The sequence below is a fragment of the Patiria miniata genome, unplaced genomic scaffold (genome assembly GCF_015706575.1).
Source record: "Patiria miniata isolate m_02_andy unplaced genomic scaffold, ASM1570657v1 HiC_scaffold_2, whole genome shotgun sequence".
In the NCBI taxonomy this organism is placed as follows: Eukaryota; Metazoa; Echinodermata; class Asteroidea; order Valvatida; family Asterinidae; genus Patiria; species Patiria miniata.
This window is the reverse complement of record NW_024037058.1, coordinates 3,354,855-3,369,074: the sequence shown is the minus strand read 5'-3', so window position 1 is coordinate 3,369,074 and position 14,220 is coordinate 3,354,855. Positions and strand designations below refer to the sequence as shown.

Below are 14,220 nucleotides of genomic sequence, written 5' to 3'. Positions count from 1 at the left end.
GCATTCTACGTCTCGCATTTACACAATGTAGTTATATTTTGTTTGCATTTTTGTTTTTATACACACTGTATAACTTTACTATTTTCATGCCATGCAAAGGATTAATGCAAGTACTTTTATAACAAACGGGGAATATACACACAAAAAAGAAGTATTTCTACATGATTACGCAGGTACTGGAAATGTCCAACATACACAAAAATATACAAGCTATAAGCTCTAGTAAATTTCCTGAAGACCGCATTATATGTTAAAAAATAAACACACACAAAGTCCCTATCCATGTTAAAGTACTTCAACAATAATATGAACACCTTACATTTGATATATTACAAGTGTAAAAGTACACTGTTATCTATGTTGGAACAAATTATAACACTAATCTGACACCCTTTTCAACACTACACTACTTAGCAATAATATATTGGCACTTAACATACTAGGGTTTTACCTATTAAAATTTCTTTACCAAAAAAACCCCACAATTTTTTGGTTATACTTATACTTTTTCCTTTCTCAGTTTACTTTAAAGAGAAATCCTGCGTTTCCACGTACCTTGACAACCTATCCAAGATATAACAATGAAGTTAAATTTCTTGTAAGGAAAAATATATTGTTTTCCATGATATACCAATTATTTGCTGTGGCATTATACTATACTTCTTTAGTTCACAGTAAACCGCAAACACCTCCATACTACTCAGTGTTGAAGGACTCAAGTCAAGGACTCAGACGAGTCCATCTCGACTTGCAATTTCGGTAACTCGGACTCAACTCGAGCCACACTGGCAAAATACTCGGACTCAAGCTCCACATTACAACTCTGATTTGAAGCTAATGACTCGTGATTCAAAAGTTAAATCTTGCTCCACTAAAAAAAAATTACATTTTTAGAACATGATTCTGATCCCCCCCCCCCCCAATAAGTCGCGTTTAAGTAAAGCTGACGAACGTTAAGCACACAAACCGTACCGCACCATGTGCCAGGTGGTGTTGCAAATAATAATGTTGGTTATTAAAGGAACCTCCCTAATTCTGCAACAGCGCATCACTTATGGCTTGGATGTACATGTAGGCTCAAACCAAATGACTCAAGACTCAATCTTGAACTAAGTGACTATATCACTGATGCTGGTCGACACACAATATAGTGCGCAACACAAAGTGGTCACCAAAAAATCTTAAGTACTTCTAGCACTAGCAGCACATGGTTATGGTAATGAACGTCTTGGATTACTCATTTATCCAATATACCAGAAAAATATACGACAAGCATAGGTTTTGTTGGCCTCATGACCACCCATCTTAACCCCTAGGGTGTATGAAAAATCATATTAAAGTAAGTGAGTGAAATCAATATAAGTAATATAAACGATATGAATCTATAGCAGATGTTTGATGTTTGCAAAAGGTGCATGTTTGGGTAAATAGGTGCAATATGATGAATATAACACAACAGTTACTTTCAAATTTTCAGGAATGCTGCAAACTTTCAGCAAATAAATGCAATCTCAGTGTATTACAAACACTACATTATTCAATCCAATTACAATATATACATGTATAAACTTCACATAAATACTTGTAAACCTATAGTAGTACTTATAGTAGCACAAAACTAGTTCTTGATATTACATTGCTGGCTATCTAAAACACAAAACCACATCGTTCAAACTTACGTATATGCACCAATAAAAATGAATAGTTGTGAATTTTGCAAAACTGCACATGAATACTTTATTTCCAAAAGACGGTATAGCCATTTGGAAAAAATAATTTCAAAACATTCCCATGATTTTGAAACCATGCAACCCTAACTCCCTAGGGGGTATGCAAAATCGTATTAAAATTGGAGGATTTGGGACTGTTAGGGGCTAAACAATAACAATAGTATAATAACTGTTTCTGAAATTCATTTTTCGCTTTGTTTTCTTCTGAAATTGAGCTCAACTATCTAAATCCTGTCTAAACTGACTTAGAGCAGCCAGGAAATGGTGGAATTCTTAACAAAATGGCGTTTCTCACGTTATGGAATCTCTCCACATTTTAAATATGAATTCTGGGAGGGTTTATTTTTGTTTCAACTGAGATTGCAATTTAACACAGCATTTGATACATGTTACAGCTATTCAATGCTGCTGGGGCCTATGCAAAGTCACCATCATAATGACTCGAGTCTATAATTAATATGGAAAAGAAATACTTAATAATAGATTAATGAAATGAATTCAACATAAAATACAAAATTTGTTCCTGGAAAAGATAATTCAAAGCAGCAGTAAAAATCAATTGCAAATATTTTAATAAACTTGGTCCATTTATATCGGGTAAAACTTTTAGAAACTTTTACCATCAGTTTAAAGTTGACAAAATCTAGGTTAACAATATATGGGTACAAATATCTCAAAATATCCCCAACAGGAGCAGGCAAGATCTGGCTCAAATCAAATATTGATGCATGGGTCTTTTTTTTAGCGCATCAGCATTAACCCTAAAAGGGCTACCCCTATACTTTTTCCACGATTGCCTTGAAAATTTTTCAGAACCCCAGCTGTTCCGACTTTTTAGCCTCGAGTCTGCCCATCTTTTGATACCAGAAACATACAATTCGGAAAACGGGTTGCCGCGCAGCAAACTTTTCCGGTGCTACACGCCACGAAAACTGAATTTCCCCAATAAACGTAGTGTACACGAAGTAGAGTTACCATTCGTGCATATGAATAATTAATTAGCCATAATTCCAAAACCTTTGACCTATAGACATGAAATGTCTTGGGTATGTTCATGATAACTTGTTCTATGCATGTACCGAGTTTCATAATTTTTTGTCCACCGGCGCAGCTGAGAGATGGTCCTTTTATGGTTAATATCATCTCTACGAAATTATGTTCTTGTTGGAGAATGAGGACTCATGATCACGAATTATTGTAACCTACACTTTTGCGAAACTATACTGTACATCTACGGTTAAATAATTGCACTTTTTTACACAAATATGTTATCTTTGATTACATGTATGACTTAAAAATATTTCAGTGTGAAAAAGCAATAAAAGGAATATATCAGTTAATGAATTTGCACACACAATCTTCCATTGTCAAAACATAAAATTAAGAAAATTAAACTGCAATGATTGTCTTTTCTATGTCAGCTGTTATCACCTGATCGTGATTATTTGTCTATTATTTGAACAAAGAAAGTACTTCTTTTAGTAAACTGGAATGTATTAAAATAAACGCAAAGTATGCCAGGAAAGCTTTTAGCATGTTAAAATATTCAGTGTGTTTTTGGCATTCACATCTTATAACATATGCCATGCACTGTTTTGGACGTATCGGAGTGGACAGCAAAATAAGGTTTTTGAACAAATACAAGTACATGTAGTGTCTTCAATATATATTTTTTTAAACGTAGTTGAAAAGTACAGCAGTGAATACATGTAATTTTTCTTTTCATTTGACTAAGTGCCCGATATTACTGCTAAATGAACAACAAAATACTACACTCAGGTATCTTATGTATACAAGTCCATGTAGTACAATATGACTTTTTGCAAGTCGATGGCCCACTTAATGTGGCACTTCTGTACATGTAAGTCTTAAAACAGCATACATGTTAAAATGTTAATGTACAATGTACATGTACAAGGAAAATACCGGTAGGTGAACAAATAACCAGAAAATCTCTCCCAAAATTAAATTACCCTTTGGTTAGTGTAATGTGAACCAACCAACCAACCTCAAGACTATTCTGTGCTGTAAGTAGAAAAGCTTTGCTAACTTGAACAACATCTCCCTAACTCTGTTCTATATGGTGCCCTTCCCCCTATCTCCACCACCATCAGACAGTGTCACCTTCGGCTAGCCGGTCACGTTTATCAACATAATGAGCCAGCTAGTCAAGTTGTCCTCTTGAATCCTGATGCCCCTCGACGAAAAATTCGTCCCAACATGACCCTGAAAACATCCATCGAGCTAGAAACTGGTCTGCGTGGTCCATCTCTTACCAACACTATGCTCGACAGGGACAGTTGGGCCCAACTCATCAAGTCATCATGAAAATGAATGAATTAGGAAGAAGAACTTGTATTCTATTATAGGAGATAGATTTAACTGTTTTTGCTTTGTTTTAACTTGGGACGGACTTGGAGGTTTTTTGGGGTAACAACCCCAAATGAACAAAGGTACAAGCAGTCAACTTTTCGCTATGCTAAAGCTTCTCTTCAGCACAAGTCTTTACACAAAGAATAAATGGAGATAAAGAATGGATTTCAGAGGCAAGATCAAAAGATAGCAGACTTGTACAAATAAACAGGTAAAATTTGAATTTTTGCAAAGTGCAAACAGCAACACACAGTCGTGAATTTCTATACACCAAAGGACAATGCTTTGTGTTTCCCCGTGTCCCTGTAATATGAGACATTTCTATAGACTAAGCACATAACCGTATGATCGAGGACCGTTTTCAACAAAAGACCCAATGCTCGAGGACTGAGAGGATCTTTTGTTCTCCCTTTGTGTGTCTGTCATTTATCACAAAGCAATACATGTACACACACTCTTGTTTTACTATACTCAAGAGGGCAATGCTTTGTGTTTCCCACACTCTCCCATGGACAAATCACACAAACTTACTACAGAGGACCGTTTCCAACAAAAGACCCAACTGTGTGTCGGTCCTCGGGGGTTATGTAGAACACGTACACTACTTATTACCACATAATACACCTTTGAATTGTTCACCACATATCAGGATATCCTCATCAGGTTGGTTTGAAATCTAGCATGCCTGATAAACAGCATAATATTTCAATATACAATCACTGAAGGAGCTCATTAAGCTCTCTAAGGCGGAATAACAGCTTGGATAATCTGATCATCGCAGAAATGCCCACACCCAGACAAATCCTGGGATTGCTATACTGCGGGGGAGTGTACAGTCCCCTTCTTTGGATTCTTAAGATACACTGCTGCCGGTGCTGTCTTTGGTGTCGCGACTGATCTTCCTAGACCCCTGCATGCTGTGTCCTTCCTTAGCCAGGCGGTCCAGGTCTAGATGGCCTAAGTTTTCCTCACCCAGAAGGAATCGTTCCAGCTTGTCAATGCAGGCATCCTGGTAGTCATGAATCCACCTGTGGTAGTGGGTAATCAGATAATGTTAGATAATTGCCATTGGCTGAACAAGAAAACAGAGAGTGAAAAACCCTGAAACTGTTATTTAGAATGCAGGGTGGTACAACTTCAAAATGGTCATAAATGGTACTTGAAATGTTCCTGTAAAAGCCATGTTCACTTTGAATTTTGGGAGAGTTTAGAGAGAAATGACAAAAAGCATTTTCAATGGTTGAATGTTATCAATACTTACTGTAGAATGGACATTTTGATTGAGAAATCATACCCAGTCAACAAACAGTTAGCAGAACAGTTGTGCAATACAGGGTGGATAAAAAAGAAAGAAACTGAAATATTATTGCTCATTGGAACAGAGGTAGGGCACATGTGAATCAAAGGGAGATATCCTCTGTTAGTGTTGAATCTCCTCTTTAAAATGACACCCTAGTCATGTCATTACATTCACAGTTAACTGAACAGTGACCAAAGGGTCTATTTAGAGAATTGCGCCACTTTTCAATTGTGGTTTTTGTTGTGTCGTTTGTCACAGAGTGAAAGGCTATGCATGGTTGCCAATCAAGGCAGGCGTGAAAAAAGAGATTTCACCATGAAAAGTGGCGCAAGTCTCTAAATAGACCCTTTCATAAAAATTGGTCACTGCTCAGTCAACCATGAATGTAATGACATGATCAGGGTGTCATTTTCAAGAAATGACACGTCAGGATTAAAGTCTTAACAGATGATATCTCCCTTTGATTCACATGTGCTCTACTTTAGCAATACTATCTGGGTTTCGTTTTTTTGTATCCACGCTGTATAAAGCAGAAAACTGTCCTAATCTTAAGCACTGTGCTAAGCAATTTGTCCTTTTTCCTTTAAGGTTAGTGAACCTTGTGATGTGATTAAGACTTAACCCTCCTACTATCTGAACAATCACAGACAGTCAAAAAATCCCCTGCCATGCCTTTTTAATACACAGGCTAGGCACAAACAGTCAGATCAATTTTAAGGCAAGCAATATGACTAGTCAAATTCAGTCAACAGACAAAAGCAGGTAAATGGTAGGCACAGCTGGCTTATCAATCACATACAGTCAAAGCATTGTATCAAGTTACATAAACAGTCACAGCCAGTCAATCCTGCTTAATGTGGGCTGGGAGCTCGTAATTGTTGAAAACAGTCACTTAACTTGACTTTGACTGAAATGACAACTTGGCACAGAATGTATGTTTGCATGGGAGGGTTAAAGTTTTTGTGAAAAAGAAAGAGCCTCTGTTAGCAAAACAAATTGTGTGCTTAGCTGTGCCATGAAACCGGCCCCAGCTCTTTTGATATATGTGTATGTCTTACTTGATGCCATTGAAGAAGATAATGTTCCTCATATCTTCCGGGAGTTGCTCAGGTTTAGGCCATCTGAAGTTATCCAGGACGGGTACAATGTTACACTTACTATCTATCGCCGCAACTATTTCCTGTATTTCAAAACAATTAAGCAAGATAATCAATAACCTAACAAACACTGCAATGGTAATTATGCCTATCAGTGGCCCACCCAAGGAGGGGGCCTCAGGGGATAACCCTATCCCCCCCCCCCCCAAAGGTTGTCATATTTTTTATTTTATTTTTAAATTGACCTTGGTGATATGTATGTGGCCTATTTTCGAGTAGTATAATAGGGGTGTTATAATTTTGATTCACCACCAACGTGGTGACACCAACGTTAAAATATCCCCCCCCCCCCCCAAAAAAAAAAATTTTGAGCCCCTCCCCCCCCCCCCCCCCCCCCCCCCGAAGCCAAATCCTGGGTGCGCCCACTGATGCCAATACAAGCAATGTATGACACAATTATCCATTGAGTTTATAGCAATACTTATAGCAAGAAAATGTCATGAACAAAATGATATCTGAGTGAATCAAAATTTCATATTGATTGAAAAGACGTACTGTCCCTTCTATTTTTTTAGCTGTGGGATAGCAGCTCAATCAAATCATCATGTCTCTCATTTAGTTAGTTAAGACAAGATAAGTTTGCGGTAGCACCATATGAATAAATCTCGTTTGTGAATATGTGTGGTTCTGAAAAGAATGGGAGGGATTCAACGTTTCGAACAGTATGCTCTGCCCGTCGTCAGGAGAATGAGGGATCCAACGATGATGCGATGTTATAAGGATGGGGGTGGTGAGGCGTGAGAAGGATGTAAACTTTAGTTAGTTAGTTAGTAACAAACGTTGACATTGTCTATTGCTCCTACATTCTTTGACCAATTTCAACCAAACTTTGTCAAAAGTATCAGTAACCCAGTCCCAACATGTCACATGACCAAACTGGGGTCCAAGGTCATCATGGGGTCACTGGAGTCAAAAACCTATTTGTTTTTTACTCAAAACACTACTCCTTCCAGAAATTGCATGGCACAATCACGTGACTCATGCATGAACATGAATTCATTTGGCCGCAGCTTCCAAGATATTTCCAATCGAGCTTGTTGAATTCCATGTTGAAAACATTTTTTTATTGTTATTTTTCTGGCAATTAAAAAGTTATTTACTTTTTAATGCATGGAATGAAAACAAAATCAGTCCATATTTATTGATGGAATAATTCATTTCAAATTTCAATTATGAATAATTCAGCTCTTACAGACTGGTTCTCAACTCCGTTTAAAATAGATACTGTAGGGACTGGAAACCAGTGCAAATGCAGGGGGTACATGTATATATTTGTGCACACTAGAAGCAGTTTGTGAAAGACTGCAGTTGCCCCCCCCCCCCCCCCCCCAAAAAAAATAAAAGAAGAGAGTTCTTCATTAAATAAAACAATACATTTAAAACTTTGTCAGTAGATTTTTTTAAACGAATATGCAAACTACATTCTCAGACTTGACTACTTTGTCCAATTGGTCAATGTTGTCCACGTTCTTACCCTATGCACCCAGTCCTTTCGCTCATTGTCTTCAAAGCAACGGTCTAGACATCCTGATGACAGAACCAAGACAAAGTTGCGGGCATGCCGTACACTCTTCAGCAGATTGTTGTCAAATTTACCGGCTTCAAGCTTCTCAACATCAATGAAAACACTGAACCCTCTCAACTGAAGGTGAACCTTCAGCAAACTACACCAAAAAAAAAAGGTAACAAATTTGTCAAATATATTTCAGAGTCTCCCTTTAATTTGTTTCTTTGAAATCATATATTATAACTGAAAGATGACAAAATAAACAGTTTAAATTTCTGTCCTTCATGCCACTTCAGAGTGGAGTTGTTCTGTCCATTATAGGTAATCTCATTCCTAATCTTATTCACTCTGGATTCATACATGACCCTTTTCAATCCACTTTGTGTCCGTTGCAAAGTTAGGTCCTTTCTAAACTGTAGGACTAACTATGCTATGGACGGACATGAAACAGCCTGAATCTCAAACAATCAGAAGCACTATGGAGTATTGCACCCCTTGCTTGGACGTAAGCCAGCGAGACTCAGTTTGACAAAGCTGGATGATATTTAGCAGATAGCTCTGAAAAGCATTAAGGCACTCACTGGTACTCCAAACATTAAATCCTTGTCCCATAGAAGAAATGTGGTAGGACTGGTTTACAAATTCATACAAAGGAGGCACCAGAGCTTATGAAATCTATGTTACTTCCCCAGTACGGACAAGCAAGGACAACTAGGAGAAGCTAGAATATGAGCACTCATGACTTCAGTGCCCTGACTGGATGGACAGGGATCTGGTTACTGGTCCCTGCATCAATATGGCAGATGCTTCATGCCTGTCACTATCCCTGCATGGCATAGTCTTCCAAATGAGATTGTGGGACACCCTCATGATGATAACCCATTTGATTTAGTGATTATTTATTTATTATTGATCATTATTGAAGTCTGAGTATTTCCATTCTGAGTCCAGCACCCGATTTCACGAAGCCCTGCAATGCGTCGCAACTCGAGTTGCAACACGTAACTTGCAATGCGTCGTATGATCCTTTTCACCACAGTGCTGCAATGCATCGTACGCTACAATGAGTTGCATGAAATCGGGTGCAGATCCAAACCAAATTCTGCTTAACCCTGTAGTCACTATAGCACCCAAAACCGACCTGCCTATTACTCCCTGTAGTGCCCGAGCACTCAATGGTTTCATTGATTTTTCAAGTTCTTAAATACAATATATTACAATGAAATCCATGTCCTAAAGCAAGCCGCAATTGTTTTTTGTCAAGTCATTCAAGTTGAAGTATTATGTGATGCGATCAAGCTAAATGAGTCGTTTGTCGACACTGGTCAAAAATTGGTTTCTTTCAGATTTGAAAAAAGCAGAATCTCAGCATTACTGATGTAAAAACCGCATGCTAGTACCATCTTTAGTTAAAAAAATATGGAAGTTGGAACACCAAGAGATGTGATGAAGTGATGTGATGAAGTGATGTGATGAAGTGGCCCTATTTTGGCCTGAATCTCCAAATAAACATTCCCGACAAACGACTCATTTAGCCTGATCGCATCACATATCAAGTTTATGTATTCAAGTTTAAGTATTATATTTCATAGGTCATCTCAGAAACATTACAATGATTCACCTTGCTAGGAGGGATCCAGTAGCCCTCCTGTAGCTGATGAAAACATCCAGGAACTTGGGATTGTTACGATTGTCAGGCTGGTCAGCAACAATGGCAGGGATGGGAACAGGTGTGTGAGTCGGGCTGTCAAACACTTTAGGGAATTTGTCCACACCTGTTGGGTTATAACAAAGATGAGAATGATAGATATGAGAGAGAAGGTTCAAACATATCAAGGGCACTGTTAATGTTTGTGGTGCTCCTCTATGTTCGGTGACAGTGTTGTCGGACTCGAGTCCGGGACTCAGACTCAGTCCATCTCTAATTGCAGTGAATCAGACTTGAGTCCATCTCTGTATCAGTGTATTGGATTTGACTCAAGTCACTTTAGCAAAGGACTGGGACTCGTCCATCAAGACTCAGATGCTTGTGTCTCGTGACAGATGAAAACCTAATGCTAATGTCTTGTGACTCGGACCGTTTAGGTCCACGCACATCTGTTTCGTAAAATGAACAGGGCCCAATTCGATGGCACTGTTTACTGTTACAGAAAAAATGTCTGCTTACTGTAGCAGAAAATTATGTGCTTAAGGTATAAGGTAAGCGTATTTCATGGGTTAGCGAGGAATTTTAGCTTCTGCGTATGTGTACATCCCATAACTACGGATTCTAAGCTTACGGGGTTAGTGCAGAATGTTTCTGCTAGCATTGTTAGCACAAAATGGAGACCGTAAGCGCGGAATAATGTGGTTATAGCAGCGCTATGAATTTAGGCCTAGGTCTGCATGTAGATGTTCACACCAGAAAATGACTTGTGACTTAGACTAGAATCATATGAGTCGAGATTCAGATTTGGACTCCATCCAAATGAATTACATTGGACACGGACTCGACTCGTGACTCGACTCGTGACTCAACTACAATACTGTTGAGTGGTGAGGACACTTTCTGTACCATCTAACAATACACATCAACACTTCGAAGCTTTTCTCTCATAGAGCTTTACATGGATACATGTACACATACCAGTACTTAAGTTTTCCATAATTGTTATTGACAATATGGCATTGTTTTGCATCATGTATGCATATGCAAACACTTAGCTATCGGAGGTGTTATGAATGGCATTACAAATCCAAAATGGCAGCCTCCACGAAAGGCCTTGTATGTGCAGTCAATCTTGCTTTGGTACAGTGGCAAATGATACACACCGGTATATGCTAAGCGATCCATCCTCTTTCAATCAAATCTTACACATTATTAAAACAAAATGACAAAGAAAGTGAGAGTTGACAATTTAGGGCAAGTTCGCGCAAGGACTATAGTTAACCATTGTTCGACTAACGCTTGCCCGAACTCTGTCTAGTCAACGATGGTTGACTACGCTAGTCGACTATTTGGAACCAAACTAATGGGGCTGGTTGCATTGCTGGTAACCAATAGCCGCGCACATTCATAACGTACAGCAGGGAGCCAGGATCCAGAAGTTTTGAGATGACATTTTGACCAGCGTTTGACTACAGACGTTCGCACGTTGCTATTAGTGCGCAGGCGTAAGGTACGTCACAAATCAACCACTAGTCGACTAATGGTCCTTGCCCGAACTTGGCCTTAGTACCGTCACTGACACATAGTAAATTATTGTCTAGGGGCTAGACGTTGCTATGGTTTGATACACGATAATCCGCCGCCCCGATAACCCACCGCCGCGAGAGGGCGCTATCACAACTAACCAATATCCCCCACGGACTTGTCAGCAGCATCTAGCGTATCTCCTAAAATCTCTCCCGACTTCTACTGGCAATTACGGTCCATTTTCAGTCCCACATACTACACACACAAAAAAGAGCTGACCAGTGGAGTTGCACAAACTCTTGTTGCATCTTTTCTAGCACTTACACAAATTTGAGTCTGCTTCGTAACTACTATCAATGCAGTATCTAGTATCTACAACATAGTATCTACAACATAGTTTTAGCTCCAGCTCTATATTTTAAATTCCTGATGAGCATTGGAGCTGGAGTTAGACTAAAGCTAACTTGATTCTAGACTTACTTCTTTTCCTCTGTTATCCGCAAAATAGGATAGTCTACTTAAAACTGGTGGAAATGGTACATAATAATAACTGCAGGCAAGTACACCAACGTGTGGTGACACCCCATGCAGGAAGTGATACTCAATTTGAAATGGTCTGGATTATTTAAACAGTCAGATGTACAATGCCATAAACTCTGACTTAATCTACATATGCGTAACTGTCAACAGTTAGGCTATCCTATGTCATCCTTGTCACGTAATGAGATTCTGTTGAAGTACTGGATCCCCAGGAGAATCTCACAGGACTGACAACCAAGATTTGCAGGATGCACCTTTTTGGCATGCAAGTCATGCAATTAGCCTTTATGATGGGGTGGACATTGGACAAAATAGAAGGGCACTATTTTGGAGTGGGTACAGACCATAGAGCTATGTTAAATTACTAGAGTGATGACTCGTAGCAATCCATGTTAGTGCACAAACTTATGGAAAACTCCAAATTTTGTACAACTTCTGTATGGCTATTTGCATGTATCCGCAATTGTATTTTATACAGATGCTTTACTGAAGCCGAAAACCAAAACGTACAATCAGTATATGAGCGTTTCATGTTGCTCTGCTCAAATACTGAAGAAGTTGAGGGAATGCAAATTGTGATTTGGCTGGCGTTGTTTTTATTGTTTATAATGCTCAGCCATGCACACATTTAGGCCTAGATTATACTGTCTCTGCCTCAACATATTGACAGTGATTGCTGGAGGATTTTGCAGGATTGAGGCAGTGGTCACCCCTCCAAGGACCACATTCAAGAAATAACAGAGAATTGTCCAGGATAGGGGCTGATGCTGTACATGGAGGCAGTTGGAGGATTTTGCGGGATTGAGGTTGCATCCTCAATCGAGCAAAAACAAATGCCTTGGGAGTTAGGGTTCAGAGACCCAAAACAAATAGTTATCTTCTGGTTGAAATGAAAGTGTTACAATTGTGTCGCTGGAGAACAGAGTTATACTAGCCATAACAAAATAAACAAAATGAATACGGTACTGTGATCATGGACAGTAAAAGTACACGTACACTATTTCATTTCTTGTTTTCTTCTGGTGCAGTCATGTTGGTGTTGGCAATGAAATATAACATCAATTTTAAGGGCAATACTATTTCTTTATTACCAAACACCTCTTATTTCTCCGAAGAATGGCAGAAATGTTTTGAGTGAATATCGATCAACAAAGCTTTGTTATTAATGCTCCATTTGCTATTGATCAATCCATTTGAGGTGTAGACTACACCTACAACTGACTACACCTACACTGTATACATGTACATGGCTGTATTACATTTTTAACACTCCTCATCCTATAGCTATAATTACTCAATGTGAACGTGAAAGTAATTAACACAGACACACCTGTGACATCCTTTCTTTTATTAAGTGTTGTACATTTACAGCGTTAACATTTGCAATTGACGTCACCGGCACATCCAGCCATCATTAGCTTCTTTGATATTTGGCTGACACAATATGAGGTTGCTATTTTGAGGGATTCAAAATGCAAATTTACATACATCTACATGTACATGTACATAGATGATGTTCATAAAAAAAATAAAAGGGAAAAGTTAGTATACAGCACAGGGTGAGTAAAAAAAAAAGCGGAACCCAAACCTCAAAAATTATTTTTCATATTTGAAAAAATATGTAGCATCAAACATAATAATGACTGGAAAGCATATTTCATAAGCTACTTTTAGATGAAAAAAATTACTGAAATTGCTAAATCCGTCCAAAATATATCACCATTTAAACACAATGACCCGAAAACCACTTTAAATTAAAAACAAAAACAGAAAATACGATTTCAAGAATCATCGTCACAATCGTCTTCAAACATCACCAGCGATAAAACCGCAGTTTAAAAGTTAAACGCGTTCAGCAAAGTCCTTTTGAAGGCCTGTCTTAAAGAAACAAGGATTTTATAAATCATATTGTTTGCCTATTCAGGGTTGTTAAGATATTGTGTGCTACAGTTGTTGACAGTTGTTGAAACAAGTATTCTGTATCATTTTCTTTGTTGTTCGAAACAGTCAGAATACACTATAAGTTGTTTTTTTTTGGACGAAACAGGTTTTAGGGTCATGGCTTTAGGTTTAGGTTTTAGGGTAAATGCACTATAAAAAAATTATTATTAACGAATTATTTGCCCATCAGTTTTTACAGTGTGGTGATATTCTTTGAACAAATTGAGCAATTTCAGTAATTTTTCATCTAAAAGTAGATATGAAATTGGCTTTCCAGTCATTTTTTTGGGGTGCTACATATTTTTTTTAAATATGAAATATATTTTTTTGGGTCTGGGTTGCAGTTTTGTTTTTACTCATCCTGTATTTTAGAAACATTTACATACATACCTTGTTAGCAGTACCTAACATGCTTAAAAACCAACATGCACATGCAAAACCACACACTAAGGCAAACAAATATTTAAAGCCATGCAGAGATGAAAAAATAAACATCA

The 14,220-nt window shown here is 38.2% G+C and overlaps 1 protein-coding gene across 2 annotated transcripts in view; it reads right to left on the bottom strand.

Moving 5' to 3' along the window:
• Positions 1-1,610: 1,610 nt before the first annotated feature.
• LOC119727017 (NAD(+) hydrolase SARM1-like) overlaps positions 1,611-14,220 on the bottom strand; it is a 33,883-nt gene continuing 21,273 nt past the window's right edge. For both annotated transcript variants that reach the window (XM_038198900.1, XM_038198901.1), the window contains 4 exons: positions 9,689-9,842; positions 8,035-8,224; positions 6,462-6,583; positions 1,611-5,131 (listed from right to left, as the gene is read on the bottom strand). In XM_038198900.1, coding sequence (XP_038054828.1) covers positions 4,957-5,131; positions 6,462-6,583; positions 8,035-8,224; positions 9,689-9,842 — 641 coding nt within the window. In that variant the 3' untranslated portion in view covers positions 1,611-4,956. The remainder of the gene's footprint in view (positions 5,132-6,461; positions 6,584-8,034; positions 8,225-9,688; positions 9,843-14,220) is intronic.